Here is a 17,664-nt window from a genome sequence, read left to right as displayed (position 1 = left end):
GGACAGGTGGCCAGGAATTGCATATACTGTCAGCCTATGTAATGGGGGTGGTAGTGGTGGTGGTGGTGCTGAGAGTGTGCCCTGGCAGCAAAAGGACTGAGAACAGTGGTGTGGCTGATTCCTCCCACAGGGTTGAGAAGGAGCAGGAGGCAGATCACTATTTGTTGGGATGCATGGACCAAGCTTGATGGTGGAGGCTGAACAGTGCCTTGAATGAAGGGTGGGGTGGGTGGAGTGGAGGGCTGTGAGTTTCCTGGTGGTGAAGATAGCAGCGTCCGGGGGCCCAGGGGGGCTGGAGAACAGTGCCCTGACTAGGTGGCAGAGTGTTAGAGGGAGTGTTATGGGGGCCTGGACCTGATTGGACCTGATTGCAATGCAGGGAGCAGGGCCCTCAGCACTGGCAGTGCTCATCCGCCACATTAGGTAAGTGCTTGACAAATATTTGCCAAATGAATAATTAAGGAATTGGACTTCTGTAGGTGAGACATGGAAGATTTGACAGGGAGGTGGTGTTCCCCTGACATATCAAAACATATCTAATCTGGGTCTCATTTCATTTGTTAAACCAGCCAGTCTGAGAAATCAATACCAGGTCCTAATGAAAAACAGCAGCTTAATGTGACATCTCTCCCAGCTGGTGTCAGAATTTTGTGAGCCTTCAAATTGCTACCTCACGACACATGGGAGATATCAGGGGTTGGTGCACGAGAGGGGACACTTGGGTTGGAAGATTTTGTAGGTCGTCTGGATGTCTCTATGAGAAACCATATCCTGCTTCTGTGCACAGCAGACTGTGGCTAGCTTATACCTTGATGATCAAAATCCGTAGAGCTTCATCGTGGTTTTGTCGCCTCTGTGGCATCTCAAATTCACAGAGCTCTCTGAATACTGGGATTTCCTGTGCCTTGTCTTCCACCCTCTTCTGTTTTAAGAAGAGGGCTGTCTCCCTTGGCTGCAGCTGTCTGATGTCCCAGCTACATCCTTTAGAAGTGACCCTCATAAAAATGGCAGCCCTTCCTCACTGCCTGTGGAATAATGAAATAAAACCTCTACATTCTAAGGTCTACTTTGTATTGCCCTGCAGCTTTTCTTGTTTTGTTTTCAAAGCAAATCTGGTTAAATGGACAGTTTTATTTTGTTTTCTGATCACCAGTATAGGAATCTGTAACTGCCTAATTATAATGACTAAACCCGTGTAGTGATCATCTCGTTACTGCCTGCACTGGGAGCGTGCTGTCAGTTGCTGCCCCTTAAACACATGTCCTGTTCCTGCGTCATCAAGAGCCACCTCCGTTTCTTTGAATTTTTCCTTTGTTGCTGACCCGTGGTCCACTACCTCTTAAGACATTATTGGCAAATCTGGGGAAAATGGAAAGCCTTGACTCATTTGAACTTCTTGGAGGATTCTGCTGTTTAACCCCTCTGTGCTGCAGCAAGCAACCGGAAGCCAGTTTTGCTTTTACAACAGTCAGAAAGTGCTATGGGCTTAAGGTTTGCATTTGGCAGCAGTTTACTATATTTTTGGAGTTCTACCATGGAGCTGGGTGTACATCACGTGCCATTCCTTGGGCTGTTGATGGCTGCAGAGGCATGGTGGCTATCCATCTCTGTCAGGGCTTGTCACTTGCTTCTTTATGAATATAGCTTTTAATACTCTCTCACTTCGGGAGGGCCAGATCCCTGGTATCCCTTCACTTCTGCCCTGCCCTTCCTGACGACATTTTAAAAGTCAGAAACATTGACTCTGGTCTATCCTGGTAGCTTAAGGTCCATCCTTTTACCCTGGGTGGGGGCAGCCCCTAGACCTGATGGTGGTCTCTCATTTTCCGTGGTTATGGGATCTCAGGCGTCTGTGGACTATTAGGTAGACAGACTTGGAATCTTAATAGCAGCTCAGGTATGGGGCTGCAGGGACCCTCTATAACCATCCAATCCTTTTCTAGGGCAACTATTCAGGGTGGCTGAATTGGTATAGTCACACCAACTTGGGTTTGACTCCTTCCCTGCTCTGCTGCTTGTTGACAGTGTGACCTTGAACAGTTCATTCTGTCTCAGTTTATATATACTGTAGAAGGAGGACAAGAATAGAATTTGCCTGCAGAGTTGGGGTAAAAAGAGAAAGAGACAATGTTTAGAAAGGCCTGAGCACAATACTGAGCACAATGCAGGTACCCTCAGAGGTATTTATCATTAGAGAATTTGGATGTAGCTTACTTTAATGATAACAGAGTCAGTGTTCTCTGAGCTGACTGTATACTGTCTGAAATTGAGTTGGTTGTTGTTGTTGTTTTTAAGGTTTTTATTGGAGTGGAATTTTTAAAACTAGAAAACATAGCTATTAAATAGTTGTCTGTACAGCCGAATTAGGAACAACCCCAGAATGGCAACTCCCTGGTAATCCTGCAATGCCTTGGGTAGTACCAAGGCAGTGGCTGGGCCCGTGGATGCCATGGAAAATGGGTGGTTCTTTCATGGCCTCTTGGAGTCACTACTGGCCTTGTGTGCATAGCAGGCTCTAGTCAGGAGGTGTGTGGGGATAATCATAGCTTTATACACAGTTGTAAGAAATAATAGAGATAGCCAGGTCCTCTCTATCCAGTTTCCATTTATGGTAACATCTTGCAAAACTATAGGACATTACCACAACCATCACATTGATATTGATGTTGTCAAGATACCACCACAGATCTGATGATGTCAGATCCCTTATATTGCACTTCTGTGGTCATATCCATTTCCCTCCCACTTCTATACCCTACTTAATGTATGGAAATGACTAATCTGTGAGGGCCTAGATCTTGGTGAAGGCAGAGCCTCTATCCCAGCTTTGGACCTGTTACCTACGGGGTAAACTTTTATTGATTAATTGATTGTGAGAATGATATTAGTATCTATATTTAGAAGCCAAATCATTTTGAAAAAATATGCCATATGGCCAAACCTAACCCTTAATTGAGGCAGCAGAGATCCAGAAAAGGAGGTCAAAGAATCACTCTTACATTAGGGGAAAATAAAGACTGTGAAGGTGGTTTTCAAAGAAGCAGGAAATCTCAACTTAATCAAGAAAGGTTAGGAAGTATTACTTTCCTAAACCATTGAATTTCCCTTCCTCACCTTGGCCTTTATTAGGTGATTTTGAATATTTTAATTCTTTACCTTATTTGAGTATTATCAGTAATTCATCTTAAAATATTCTGGCTGGTACAGATATTTACAAAGATTTACTGCATCCCAAAGTCTGCATTTATGTTTCCTTAGCTGACAGCACTTCTTTAGGGATTTCAGTTCTGATTCTCACATTAGGGGAGATGGTGGAATTTGATGTTCAGAAATGTTCTAGATACTTGACTGGTGTATGCCAGGCCTCTAGGACTACTAGAGGGTTCTTGGGCCTGCCATAGCCACCCACTCACTCTGTGTTTCCCTTCCCAGGAGCTGGGGTCAGAGAGGACGTGTTTCTCATCTGGAAGGAGATGGAGGAAGCATGCAGCATTCTGACTCAGATCCAGAGGCTGGTTGCTGAGCCGCCCAAGTCTGACGTGGCCACACTAGACAGTGGTGGGTGCTGTTTATGTTTATAGTGTAAGAGTCATAACTGTTACTAGTTGGGGATGAAGGACTGTTTCCTGAGGATTGCTTCCAGAGTTGTGCTGTGGTTTGTGTGTATGTGTATGTGAGTGTATGTGAATGTGCGTGTGTTAGTGAGATTGTCAAAAAAAAACACCAGCTGGACAGGAAAGTGGTAACTTGCAGTTACCAGTATAGAGCTGGGCTTAGTGATGGATACAACATGGACAAGTGGGGATTTGTAGCCAAGGAACAGGGGTTGAGGGGGCAGTGGTGGTTAATGGATGGAAAATTACTAAGAGGAGACATCAAGGGTAAAGGGGAATTCTGGCCAAACCTACCTGACAGGATTCTTCTTGAAGGCAGGCCAGGGTGACCAGCTACCACCTGGGTGTGGTAGGCTATGAGGAATTTGATCATATGTGAAGGGTGGGGAATTCTGGCTGAACTGACTTAACAGGATTGTTGCTAAAATTGGGTGATGCAGAGACGAACACAAAAGTCCGAAGGTGGTGGCTTAGTTGAGAAGAGGATTCAGAGGAACCTGAGTTTGGAGTAAGAAAGTCCTGGTGGAAAATCCCAACTCCATCATTTGGAATTAACCCAAATTAATCTATTTAAGCTTTAGTTTATTCTTCTGTTAAATAATTATAATATTGGTCTTGAAGGATTATTGTAAAGATTAGGTAAAGTAATGGATGCTTTGCACCAAGCAGGTATTTGGTAAATGTTAGCTCACTCTTTTCCCTTTCACAGTTGGGAACTTTGTGTACTGATTCTCTTAAGTTAGTAAAGGATTTTCCTCTGTAGGGAACTGGTTTCATTTAGACACTTCTGGTAACAATGGTCGTTAACACTTATAACACATACCTTACGTGGCAAGCACCGTTCTAGGGTCTTCACAGTATTAACTCATTTAACCCTACCTACAATCTTATAAGATAGGTGCTACTATTTTCTCCATTTAGCCCAAGGTTATACAGCTAGAAGCAGTAAAACTAGGATTCAAAACCCAGTTCCTCAGGAACGTACTGATGTCTGGCTTTCACCCTGTACATTCTGACTGAATCCATAAAGTATGTGATCTGGACATTGAGGGGGGGGTTTGAAAGCTTCCCAGGTGATCCTAATCACCACAGCAAAGTTTGGGAACCCTTGCCAGGCTGTATTGCCTCCTGGTACCCTGCCTATATTACAGAGGTGTCAATGTGGAAGAAGGGCAAGGAGGCCAGAGCAGCTGGGCAGGGATACAGTTGAAGAAAAGTGGGGAAGCGATACGTGTAGAGGGAGGAAGAGGTTAAAGGCATGGGAGAGCATACCTTGTGTAACCTGATAAATTCCAGGTGACAGTGACTTTTTACTGTGACTGGGTGTCCAGCTATGGGTCTGGGGCAGCACAGCTGCAATGTTTTGCCAGGGCCAGCTCTCCAGGTCCCCAAGCTTATCCAGAGGGGCTGCTCATTTGTAGTGACACCATACTCAGTATCAACCCAAAGAGTCCTCTGTCATCCCAAGAGAATGAAAATGAAGCAGGGGGACCTGAGCTAAAGTCAACATCCACGCCAGGCAAAGATTCTCTGCTCAGGGTTTGGGGGAGTACAGTGGACTGAATTGTTTCCCCCAAAGTTTGTGTGTTGAAACCCTAACCCCCAGTGTAGCTGTATGAGGAGATAGGGTCTTTAAGAGAGATAATTAAGTTTAAATGAGATCATGAGGGTAGGACCCAAATCCAGTCTGACTGATGTCCTTCTAAGAAGAGGAGGAGATGCCAGAGACTTCTCTCTTTCCATGCATGCACAGAGGAAAAGCACAGTAGGAAGATGGCCATCTACAAGCCAGAAAGAGATGCTTCATCGTAAACCAATCCTGAGGGCACCCTGATCTTTGACTTTCAGGCTCCAGAACTGTGAGAAAATGAATTTATGTTGTTTAAGTCACCCAGACTATGGTATTTTGTTGTGGTAGCACAGACTAATGTAGGGAGTATTTAAGCTTGGGGTAGTTAGTCTTGAGGATTAACAGAAGATTTTTAGGTATTATTCCTAAAGGAAACAAAAGAGATAGTGGCCTTAGTAATTGATAAAGGATAGATTTTCATCCCTTTATTTCAGTCGAATACACACACACACACACACCCAAAACTGAAAACTAAAATTACTCCAAGCATACATTTTCAAAGATGCTTCAGGTGTCCCATTTCTAGTTAAAAAGCAAAATTTGGCCACTGTTGGATACCCACTGAGGCTTTTATAACTTTGTTTTGGCCCCAGAGAGTACATGTGGAGTGTCTGATCTGTTCCTGTTGCTACCCACAACACAGTGTTATTGAGGCAAAAGAGGGTGTGCTTCATGTGAAGGCACAGCCAGTCCCTAAGTTTGGCTGCCCAGAGCCTGCAAGGCCGAAGGAGTTAGCATAGCCATCTGGAGGGGGAAACATTAGGATGGAGGAGGCCAGATGGACTACCGTTGCATGTGAAACCTTCATGTGAATTAAACAAACTCTACCTTCCTGGGCTTAGCAGCGCCCACATGCCCCCTGGGCTGGATGTACTGGTTCAGGAACCAGCTGGAACCTACAACCATAGGGCAGGAGGGCAATATCTGGCAGGGATGGTTCATAAGCTTGAGGCTTTGGATAAGAAGTTGGTGAGGTCAGACACTCTGGCCACTGGTAATTTTGACCTCTTTTACTTACCAAGAGTAGGACATGAGAAATCTCTGGTAGGGAAAACCTGACAAAAATATATGAAGTAATGGTTTTTAGAGATACTGGGCACCAAGCAATGAAGGCCAGTGACCCCTGAGATACAGGGAACATCCAAGGTGAACTCTGCTGTTATCCTAGCTTAATGCTTTGAGAAAGTTTCAGGGCCATGGTGTAGGGAGAAGGATCCTGGGTGGAGCACAGCAAACTTCTGAGTCTGGGAGACAGAGCTAAAAGTCCAGGAAGACCAAGAAATCTAGATTTCATAAGACAAATTACCAGAGAGGAGAGAGGTACAGAGAACTCTGGAAATCTGCAGAGCCCCCCTTGAGAATTTGTGGATGAATTCTTTCATGTGGAGAAATCACCTGAGGCTGGGAAAGATCCAGTGGGAGGAATTCTAGAATAGTCTTGGAGCTCACACAGGAGACCAGTCTTTTCTTTCTAACAGAGCTCACCTTGGATATTCCCTGTATCTCAGGGAACACGTAAATAGAATTTCCAAGGAAAGAAGAGAAAAGGGAACAGAAAAATATTGGAAAAAATAAAGATTAAAAATTTCCCAAGTTTGATGAAAACTATAACACCAAGATCCAAGGAGTTCAATGGATGTCAAGTACAGGAAAATGAGAGAAAGTATGCCAAAAGACATCATAATCAATTTGCTCAAAACCAGTAAGACAGAGGAAATCTTAAAAGCAACTAGAGGTAAAAGAAGAAACATTACATACAAAGGAACAAAGATAACCATGACGGCAGAATTCTTTTTGCAAGTGAAAAGAGTAGAGCAACGTCTTTTTTTCCTTTCAGTACTTTAAATTTTGAATCCAGGATTCTATATTTTGTGACAATAACTTTCAAAAAAACAAAAAGCAAAATACAGATGTTCTTAGACATACGAAAATGAAAGAAGTATTAGCAGTGATCTGCACTTAAGGAAATGTTAGAGGGAATCCTTCAAGCAGGAGGATTATGATACTTTAAAATGGAAAAATGAATGAAAATAATGGAGCTACACAATGGAATAAAGAACACAGGAAATAACTGCATGGGTAAATATATGATATTTTTTCTATTTAAATGTCCAAAAGACAATTCACTGTTTAAACAGAAATAATATCAGTGAGGCCTGTCGCATATGTATAAGTAAAATGTATGACAACAATGGCATAAAAGCCAGGAGGGGAATAGCAGCATTATTCATTAAGTTCTAAAGATGAAAAACCCAAATGTCCACCAACAGATGACTGGATAAATAAACAGTGCTATGTACATACAGTGGAATATTATTCAGCCTTTAAAAGAAAGGAAATTCTGATATAGGCTAAAGCAGAAACAAAATGACAAATATGATATGAGTCCACCTATATGATGTGCCTAGAATAGTCAGATTTATAGAGTGATTACCAAGGGTTGAGGGGAATGGGGAATGGAGAGTTATTATTTAATGGGTATAGAGTTTCTTTTTGGGATATTGAAAAAGCTGTGGGTATGGATGGTGGCAGTGGTTGCACAACAATGTGAATATTTAATGCCACTTAATTGCATTCCTGAAGATGGCTAAAATGATAAATTTTATGTTATGTATATTTACTACAATTAAACAACAACAACAACAACAACAACAAACCAATGCATTGCAAAACAAACAAACAAAAATCCAGGAGGGGAGAAATGGAAGTATGCTATTGTAAAGTTCTTATACTGTGCATGAATACCAGCTGAAGTTAGGGCACGATACATTGAAGATCTTTGCTATATACCTAAAGTAACTACTATTTAAAAACAAGCCAACAAAGGAGATAAAATGGAATTAAAAAATACTCAATCTAAAATCTGTCAGGAGAAAAAGAGAGCAAAGGATAGATAGGGCCAATAGAAAACCAATGGCAAGATGATAGACATAAACTACCATACATATGTCAAAATGTACCCATTTGTACACTTTAAATCTGTATGGTTTATCTTATGTCAGTTATACCTTAACACAGCTGTTAATAAAGTAAAAGAGGATGATGTGGATCACTCATGAGGTGCTGAGCTGTTCAGAATGTTGGTGTTAATGCATCTGAGCATTGTGTGTGTGTGTGTGTGTGTGTGTGCGCGCGCGCGCGCGCGCGCGCGCGCGTGCGTGCCAGCTATGACTCTCAAACAAGAAGATGGCTTTTCTCACAAAACATTCAAGGATTTGTCCCAGTTAGGGAAACTTTACCCTTCTTTGGATGATGCTGCAGCTCAAAACATTTCAGGAACTCCTCATTTGTAATAACCTTCACAGCCATTTTATGACTCACCGGAGATAATAAGTCTAATTGTGTTGTATAATCATACCAAGGTTGGACTCCCAATATTTGGTTGGTTCAAAATATCAAACTTGATGTCAAAAGACATGGAAGAGGATAGAGGCTCATTGAATCCCTTGTAGGCAATTCCAACCCAACCGGGAGCTCTACAGGAGTTTTGAACACTTTTTTTGTTTTTTTTTTAACACATGGTGGTGGGGGGAGGGGTGATGCTTGTTTTTATTGACATTGTATTAAACCACCAGCCAGATGTCTTTCTTGTCATAAGTCATGGTGACATACACAGATTTTGAGTTAGAAAGATGAGTGGGGTAGAGATAAGTTAGCAGTTGACCCTCAATGAGTCTGGAAAGATAGGCAAGGATCAGATCATGCTGGGTCTGTAGGCCATTGTATGAGATGTCAGTCCTTAATTTAATACCAGTGGGAAGCCACTGGAAAATTTTAAGCAAAGGAATGATAAAATAAGATTTGCATTTAGAAAAAAAATTCACTTGGGCTACTGGGTGGGAAACAGATTAGAAGAGAGAGGGCAAGTGAGGATGAGGGAAAAGAGTTAAGATGTATAAGTGAGAGATGATAAGTTGGCAGATCTGAGGGAGAATTCATATATTGAACTTGGAAGAACTTGGGAGTGAGGAAATTATAGGTGTCAAAGCTAAGCTCCTAGATGGACACCATGCTGGAGGAGAACCAGGTTTGGGGGTAAACATGGTGAGGCTTGTTTGGATTATTAAGACTGAAGCCCTCTGGAGAGACCAAACAGAGAAGGAGGAGAGGCAATTGACTCTATAAGTCTGGATTCAGATAGCTGTGAGTGAAGTGATATATGATAATGGATGGATGAGCAAACATTCTTGGTATAAACACATGGACCCATCAAGTGAGAATGCCATGTTTCTGAATCTTTGATCCCAAGATCTTTGGATTCTGATATATACAGAGAAGAACAAATGTGAGTTCTCTGTTCTGTACCAGTGATATACAATCAATGTAATAGATGAAGACTGTTTTACCAACATGATGACTTGAGATCTGAAGCAAAATAGGCTAATTTACAGAGCCCTTGTACATATTTACTTTCTCAAGAATACATTTCCCTTTTGTTCAAATAGAACTGGCAGGATGAGATCTGGGGCAGAGCACAGCTGGCTTCTTATGTAACCAAAAGCAAATCTAACACTTGTCAAAGTGCTCACACTTCCAGCAAGGCAAAAGAGAAAATAATATTTCTTTCCAGAACTGAATTTTTTTCCAGTATGCTTTTATACCTTTAAAGCTCTTTATAGTCAAATCAATGTTAACAGGGCTGATTATAAGCAGTAAGTGATACTGCTAAAAGGGCCAGGATTTTGTTGAACTCAAACATGCATTTTTTTAATAGGTAGTAATCCCTGTCTTTTCCAGATTAAAAAAAGAAACAAAAATTTCTGTGTAAGAGTATCATGTAATGCCTCCACAAGTTAGAGTTAAAGCTGTTACTGAAAAATTTCTCCCAAAATGTGGGAAAAGAATTAGTTCATTAGAATCCTGTAGATGTGATGCATTAAATTTAGGAAGGATATTGGAATGTAATACAAAGTATGATGAAATGTCAGAGCTAGAATCATGTTATTAAAAAGTGACGATGGTAAATGAAAATGAAAGTTCAACTTACCAATATTTGTAGGATGCAGTGAAAGCAGTGCTTGGAGGGAAATTTATAACATTGACTGCATAAATTAGAAAAGAAGATAGATCTAAAATCTATAAGCTTCCACCTTAGGAAACTAGAAAAAGAGGGACAAATTGAATCCAAAGTACCCAGAAGAAAATAATAAAAAAATTAGAGCAGAAATCAATGAAGTTGAAAATGAGAATTCAATAGAGAAAATCAACAAAATCAAATACTGGCTCTTTAAGAAGACAATAAAATCAATAAGCCTCTAGCCAGGGTAACCAAGAAAAAAAGAAAATACAAATTACTAATATAAAAAATGAAATATGAGATCACTAGAGATCCCATAGGTATTAAAAGGATAATAAAGGAATATTATGAAAATTCTGTGCCTACAAATTTGAATGTATCAATTGATAAAATGGGTCAATTTCATGAAAGACACGATCTGTCAGAACTTCCACAAGAAGAAACAGACAATCTGAGTAGGCCTATATCTATTAAAGAAATTAAATAAATAGTTAATAACCTTCCACAACAGAAAGTGCCAGTCCCAGAAAAGGAATCTTGAAAGCAACTAGACAGAAATGATTCCCTATATGCAAGCAACCCTCAATAAAATGAACAGCTGATTTCTCATCAGACACCATGAAGGTCAGAGGTAGTGAGATGAAATATTTAAAGTGGTGAAGAGGGGCGCCTGGGTGGCTCAGTCAGTTGGGCGTCCGACTTTGGCTCAGATCATGATCTCACGGTCTGTGAGTTCAAGCCCCGCGTCAGGCTCTGTGCTGACAGCTCAGAGCCTGAAGCCTGCTTCGGATTCTGTGTCTCCCTCTCTCTCTTCCCCTCCCCTGCTCATGCTCTGTCTCTCTCTGTCTCAAAAATAAATAAAAACATTAAAAAAATTTTTTTAAATAAATAAAGTGAAAGAAAAAAGACTGTCAACCAAGAATAGTATATCTGGCAAAACTACCCATCAAAAAAGGAGGAGAAAGTAAGACATTCAAGATTAACAAAAATAGGTGTCATTGTTAGCAAACTTGCCCTATGAGAAAAATATTAAAGGAGGTCCTTCAGGATGAAATTAAAGGATATTAGAGAATAACTTGAATCCACATGAAGAAATAAAGAGCACAAATAAAACTATATGGGTTAATATACAAGGATAAATGTAGTTTTTATTATAACTCTTTTTTTCCTTCCTATCTGATTTAAAAGACAACTGCATATATCAATACAGGAATGCCTTGGAGACCTTGTCACTTTGGTTTCTGACCACTGTAATAAAGTGAATATCACAACAAATTGAGTTAAACGCATCATTTGGTTTCCCAGGGCATAAAAAAATGATGTTTATACTGTAGTCTGTTAGGTGTGCAATAACATTATGTCTTAAAAAACAGTGTACATACCTTATTTAAAAATTACTTTATTGCTAAAAAATGCTAATCATCATCTGAGCTTTCAGTAAGTCATACTGATCACAGATCACCATACCAACTGTAGTGATAATGAAAAAGTTTAAAATACTACAAGAATTACCAAAATGTGACACAGAGACATGAAATGAGCAAATGCTGTTGGAAGAATGATACTGATAGATTTGCTTGATGCAAGATAGCCACATACCTTCAAGTTATAAAAAACACAGTATTTGCAAAGTGTGATAAAATGAGGTATTCCTGTAGCAGGGATGTAGTGTACAACATGATGACTACAGCTAATGCTGCTGTATGCTGTATAGAAAAGTTGTTAAGGGGCACCTGGGTGGCTCAGTCAGTTAAACGTCTGACTTTGGCTCAGGTCGTGATCTCACAGTTTGTGAGTTTGAGCCCCCCACGTTGAACTCTATGCTGTCAGCACAGAGCCTGCTTTAGATCCTCTGCTTCCTTCTCACTCTGCCCCTTCCCCCTCTCAAGAATAAATAAACAAGAAAAGAAAAGTTGTTAAGACAGTAAATCATGAGAGTTCTGATCACAAGAAGAAAGATTTTTCCTTTTTTTTCCTTTTTTATCTTTCTTTTTATTGTATTTATATGAGAAGCTATTAGTTGTATTAATTGAAGCTATTATGGTAATCATTCCACAATATATGTAAATCAAACCATTATGCTGTATTCCTTAAACTTACACAGTGATGTATGTTAATTATTTCTCAGTAAGACTGGAAAAATATGAAAAGACAACCCACAAAATGGAAGAAAATATTTGCAAATCATTTATCTGATAAGGACCTAGTATTCAGGAGACATAAAGAACTCTTCCAATTCAACAAGAAAAAAGACCAATAACCCAGATGAAAGATAGACAAAGGATTTGAATAGACATATCCCCAGAGAAGATATACAAATGACCAGGAAGCACATGAAAATATGTTATGAGAGAAATGTAAACAAAAACCGCAGTAAGATAACACTTCACACTCACAAGGATAGCTGTAATAAAAGAGAAAGATAATAGCAAGTTGGCAAGATATGGAGAAAATGGAACCCTTATACATTGCTGGTGGGAATGTAAAATGGTACACCCACTTTGAAAAGTCTGGCATTTCTTCAAATGTTAAACATAGAGTTAGCATACACCCCAGCAATTCCAGTCCTAGGTATATGCTCAAGGGAACTGAGAACATATGTTCACAACATTCTCCAGATTAGATTACATGTTAGGCCACAAAACGATTATTAAATTCAAAAATATTGAAATCATATCATGTATCTTTTCCAACCACAATGGTATGAAACTAGAAATCAATCTCAAGAGATAAATCTGCAAAAAACACAAATACATGGAGGCTAAACAACATGCTACTAAACAATGAATGGGTCAACCAAGAAATCAAAAGTGAAATAAAAAAATAAACGGAAACAAATGGAAATGAAAACACAGTGATCCAAAGTCTTTGGGATGCAATGAAAGAGGGAAGATTGTAGGAATACATGCATACCTCAAGAAGCAAGAAAAAAATCTCAAATAAACAAGCTAACCATACACTTAAAGAAGCTAGAAAAAGAAGAACAAAGCCCAAGGCCAAGAGAAGGACATAATAGAGATTAGAGCAGAAATAATTGAAATAAAGACTTAATAGAATAGACCAAAGAAACCCAAAGTTGGCTTTTTGAAAAAATCAAGGGGTCCCTGGGTGGCTCAGTTCGTTAAGCATCCAACTCTTAATTTCAGCTCAGGTCATGATCTCATGATTGTGAGATGGAGCCCCACATTGGCCCCATGTTCTACTCACGTGCATGTACATTCTCTCTCTCTCAAAAAAAAAAGATCAATAAAATTGATAAGCCTTCATCCAAACTCATCAAAAAACGAAGAGGATTCAAATAAATAAAATCAGGAATGAAAGAGAGGAGAAATTATAACCAACACCACAGAAATGTAAATGATTATAAGAGAATATTATGAAAAATTATATGCCAACAAATTGGGCAACCTAGAAGAAATGGATAAATTCCTAGAAACATATAATCTCCCCAAAACTGAAGCAGGAAAAATAGAAAATTTGAACCGTCCAATTGCCAACAATGAAATTGAACCAGTAATCAAAAAACTCCTAACAGGGATGCCTGGGTGGCTCAGGTGGTTGAACAGCTGACTGTTGATTTCAGCTCAGGTCATGATCTCAACCATTCATGAGTTCAGGCTCTGTATCCAGCTCTGTGCTCACAGTGCAGAACCTGCTTCAGATCCTCTGTCTCCCTCTTTCTGCTCCTCCTTCCCCCGCTCCCTCAGCTCAAAGGTAAATAAATATTAAAATTTTTTTTGAAAAATCCAAAACTCTGAACAAACATAAGTCCAGAACCAGATGGTTTCACAGGTGAATTATACCAAACATTTAAATAAAAGTTAATATCTTTTCTTCTCAAACTCTTCCAAAAAAATAGAAGGGGAAGGCAAGTTTCCAAATTCAAGGCCAGCATTACCCTGATACCAAAACCAGATAAAGACATCACAAAAAAAGGAAACTATAGGCCAATAACTCTGATCAACATAGATGCAAAAATCCTCAATCAAATATTAGCAAACTAAATCCAACAACATGTGAAAAAAATCATTCACCATGTTCAAGTGGGATTCATTCCAGACAGTGGTTCAATATTCACACATTGATCAATGTAATATATTAACGAAAGAAAGGATAAAAACCATATGATCATCTCAAAAGGTGAGGGAAAAGCATTTGACACAATATAACATCCATTTATAATAAAAAACTTTCAACAAAATAGGTATAGAGGGAATATACCTGAACATAACATAGGGCCATATATGAAAAACAGCTAATATACTCAATGGTGAAAAATTGCGAGCTGGAACAAGACAAAGATGTCCACTCTCACCACTTATTCAACACTTAACATAATACTGGAAGTCCTAGTGACAGCAGTCAGACAAGAAAAAGAAAAAAAAAGGCATTCAAATTGGTGAGGAAGAAGTAAAACTTTTACTATTTGCAGATGACATGATACTATGTGGAGAAAATCCTAAAGATCCCACCAAAAAACTGCTAGAACTGGTAAGTGAATTCAGTAAAGTCACAGGATGCAAAATTAACATACAGAAATCTGTTACATTTCTATACACTAGTAATGAAGTAGTAGAAGAGAAATTAAGAAAGCAATGACGTTTACAGTTGCACCAAAAAGAATGAAATACTTTGGAATAAACTTAACTAAGGAGGTGAAAGATCTGTACTCTGAAAACTATAAAACATTGATAAAAGAAATTGAAGGCAACACAAACCAAAAGGTAGTCCATGCTCATGGATTGGAAGAACAAATATTGTTAAAATGTCCCTATTACCGAAAGAATATACAGATTCAATGCAATCCCTATCAAAATACCAACATTTTTCACAAAACAAATAATCCTAAAATTAGTATGGGACCACAAAAGATCCCAAATAGTGAAAGCAATCTTAAAAAAGAAGACCAAATCTGGAGGTATCACAATCCCAGATTTCAAGACATACTGAAAAACTATACTAATCATACCAGTGTGATAATGGCACGAAAACAGACACAATGATCAATGGAGCAGAAAGTTCAGAAATAAAACCATGCTTTTATGGCCAGTTAATTTACAGGAAAGGAAGTAAGAATATACAATGGGAAAAAGACAATCTCTTCAACAAATGGTGTTGGGAAAACTGGACAGCTACATGCAAAAGAATGAAACAGCATTACTTTCTTACACCATACAAAAAAAACCTCAAAATGGATTAAGGACCAAATATGGGACCTGAAGCCATAAAACTCCTGGAAGAAATCATAAAGAGTAGTTTCTTTGACATCAACTGTAGAAACATTTTTCTAGATATGTCTTCTCTGGCAAGAAAAACAAAAGCAGAATTAAACTATTGGACTACACTAAAGTAAAACGTTTTTGCACAGTGAAGGAAACCATCAACAAACCAAAAAGGCAACCTACTGAATGAAAGAAGATATTTGTAAATGATACATCTGATAAGAGGTTAATGTAAAAAATATATAAATAACTTATACAACTCAACACACACACAAAAAAACCAATTTAAAATCCAATTTAAAAATGGACAGAGGATCTGAATAGATATTTTTCCAAAGATATACAGAGGGCCACAGACGTATGAAAAATTCTCAACACCACTAATCATCAGGTAAATGCAAAATAAAACAACAAGGAAATACTACTTTACACTTGTCAGAATGGCTAGAATCAAAAAGATAAGAAATAACAAGTGCTGGCAAGGATGTGGAGACAAAGGAACACTTGTGCACTGTTGGTAGGAATGCAAATTGATGTAGCTACTGTGGAAAACAATATCAAGGTTCCTCAAAGAATTGAAAATAAAATTACGATATAATTCAATAATTGCACTAATGTGTATTTACCCAAAGAAAACAAAAACACTAATTCAAAAAGATATATGCACCCCTATGTTTATTGCAGCATTATTTACAATACCCAAGTTATGGAAGCAACTTACATGTCCACTGATGGATGAATGGATAAAGAAGATGTGGTATATATATACAATGGAGTATTATTCAGCCATAAAAAATGGTGAAATCTTGCCAGTTACAAGAACATGAATCAACCTAGAGGGATTAACACTAAGTGATATAAGTTATTGAAAGAAAAATAAATATCATATGATTTCACTTGTATGTGGAACTTAAACACAACAAAACAAAGAAAAAAAGAGACAAACAAAAATCTGACTCTTATATACAGACAGCAAACTGGTATTTGCCAGAGAGGAGGTGGGTGGGGGGATGGGTAAAATAGATAAAGGGGATTAAGAGTTCACTTCTCTTTAAAAAAATTTTTTTAATGTTTATTTTGTAGAGAGAGAGACAGAGTAGGAGTGGGAGGAGGAGCAGAGAGAGACAGACAGACAGAGACAGAATCTGAAGCAGGCTCTAGGCTCTGAGCTGTCAGCACAGAGCCCGATGTGGGGCTTGAACTCACGAACTATGAGATCATGACCTGAGCCGAAGTCGAATGCTTAACCGACTCAGCCACCCAGGTGCCCCAAGAGTACACTTATCTTTATGAGCACTGACAAATATATAAAATTGTGGAATCCTGTTGTACATTTGAAACTCCTGTAACACTGTATCTTAATTATACTTGAATTTTTAAAAAGTCCTTAAAAAGACATGTTCACACAAAAACTTGTACATGAGTGTTCATAGCATCATCATAATAGCCATAAAAACAAAAAGTGGAAACAAATGTCCAGTAACTGATAAGTAGATAAGCAAATGTGATACAGCCCTACAGTGGAATATCATGTAGCCATAATACATGTAATGTGGTACTGATACATGCTACAGCACAAGTTAACTTTGAAAGCATTACGTTAATTGAAATAAGCCAGTCATAAAAGGCCAGTTTGTATGATTCCATTTATATGAAATGTCCAAAATAGATGAATCCATAGAGTAAACTCATAGTGGGGAGAAGGGAAGGGAAATGAGAAATGACTTCTAATAAGTATAGGGTTTCTCTGTGGGGTGAGGAAAATGTACTGGAATTAAATAGTGATGATGATTATACAACCAGGTAAACAAACTAAAAACCACCAAACTAAAAACATTTAAAAATGTTAGTTTTATAGCATATGAATTATAGCTCAAGAAACAAATTTTTAAAGAATACATGAAATAAACAAACTGACTAAAATAAAAAAAAAAAAAAAAGATCAAGGCCTGGCATTGGTGATGCAGGATCAAAAAAGTGGCAGTATTTTAATTTCCCAAGGGAAGCAGATTCAGATTTCTCTGTTGGTCTAATCCCAGCATCCCCACTCTGCTTTATGGTTCCCATTCTCACTACCATGTGATCTTCAGGTTCTAATCTAAAGTTCCCAAACTCTGTCAATCCCTTTCTCATTTCTTGATCTTGATTTTTCCACTTTATACTAAGCATCTTGAATTGATT

General features: G+C 38.7%; 1 protein-coding gene across 1 annotated transcript in view; it reads left to right on the top strand.

Moving 5' to 3' along the window:
• Nucleotides 1-17,664, top strand: part of VWA3B (von Willebrand factor A domain containing 3B) — a 204,484-nt gene that overhangs the window by 68,059 nt on the left and 118,761 nt on the right. Inside the window, 1 exon segment of the mRNA XM_027072611.2 lies at nt 3,433-3,558. Within this exon segment, the coding sequence (XP_026928412.2) occupies nt 3,433-3,558 (126 nt within the window).

Source organism: Acinonyx jubatus, chromosome A3 (assembly GCF_027475565.1).
Source record: "Acinonyx jubatus isolate Ajub_Pintada_27869175 chromosome A3, VMU_Ajub_asm_v1.0, whole genome shotgun sequence".
In the NCBI taxonomy this organism is placed as follows: domain Eukaryota; kingdom Metazoa; phylum Chordata; class Mammalia; order Carnivora; family Felidae; genus Acinonyx; species Acinonyx jubatus.
The sequence above is the reverse complement of the archived record's forward strand: the minus strand, read 5'-3'. Positions and strand labels throughout refer to the sequence as shown.